The following is a 941-nucleotide window of genomic DNA, read 5'->3' on the forward strand; positions in this document are numbered from 1 at the left end:
AGCGTTTCAGCCTTCCTGGATGTAGGTCCTAAGAACAGAGGATTTCAATCTTCATTCATCATGCTTATAGCTGATGCTCCCTTATTAGAAGGTTTTGACAAAGTTGTAACAAGGAAGCTCCTGATTATATTATCACTACCTTAAAAAAAAAAAAAAAAAGCCCTCTAACTAGCACCAAAATAAGAGGTTTGAAGGTGAATGCACAACATGTCTATGCACCAGAATGGTGAACAGCTAAACCCAACAAGTAATCCATTTATACACAGTGTTTTCTGGTACAGGTTGCCTTTTCTTTCAAACATCCAAATTCAGCAAGTGTCATTTCTAGTAAACAACAGTGTAAGTCCATAAGTCTTTCCATCATGCACCAGCCAGGTGTAGCCAAGTGCACACACACCAGTGAAAGGATTCACTCACCCACATCCAAGAGCGGAGTTCCTGTTGCTGTGTCTGTGGGAGTGTGAAGTGACTGCCTCCATGCACAACCACCCTGCAGGTTCCAACAGCCCGAAATTGCTGAGAACATTGACCAGAGTGGGGTGGTCCTCGCTGTCCAGCCACGATGCCCCTGGGGCTGTGCTGGAGGCAACACTCTGACAAGGCAGCAGGGCTTGGCAGACAAAAGTCCTAGCGCCTTATGACCAGAGGTCACAGGGTCCTAGGGAAGTACTAGTTCTTGCACCTTGTTTCTAACACCAGAGGAATGTATGTCTTCTTCTGAAATAGAAATGAAAGCAGTACCTGGATCGTGGTCTGGCTTTAAGCACATTAGATTCCTGAGCAGCTGGAACAGAGAAGAAAAAAGAACCTCTAAAACATTGTATTTTAAATAGACGTCTTTAGTTGCAGAATCAGTGTTCATTAAAAATGTGTGATGCAAATGTGGATATGAGAATAAGTGCATCCCACATGAGCAATGAGGATGTACTTTTGCTTCTCTT

At 43.6% G+C, this 941-nt stretch overlaps 1 protein-coding gene across 1 annotated transcript in view; it reads right to left on the reverse strand.

Moving 5' to 3' along the window:
* REPS2 (RALBP1 associated Eps domain containing 2) overlaps nucleotides 1-941 on the reverse strand; it is a gene marked incomplete at its 3' end in the record, with an annotated part of 42,892 nt that overhangs the window by 15,277 nt on the left and 26,674 nt on the right. Inside the window, exon 12 of the mRNA XM_008945517.1 lies at nucleotides 742-784. Coding sequence (XP_008943765.1) covers nucleotides 742-784 — 43 coding nt within the window. The remainder of the gene's footprint in view (nucleotides 1-741; nucleotides 785-941) is intronic.

The sequence above is a fragment of the Merops nubicus genome, unplaced genomic scaffold, assembly GCF_000691845.1.
Source record: "Merops nubicus isolate BGI_N331 unplaced genomic scaffold, ASM69184v1 scaffold308, whole genome shotgun sequence".
Lineage (NCBI taxonomy): Eukaryota > Metazoa > Chordata > Aves > Coraciiformes > Meropidae > Merops > Merops nubicus.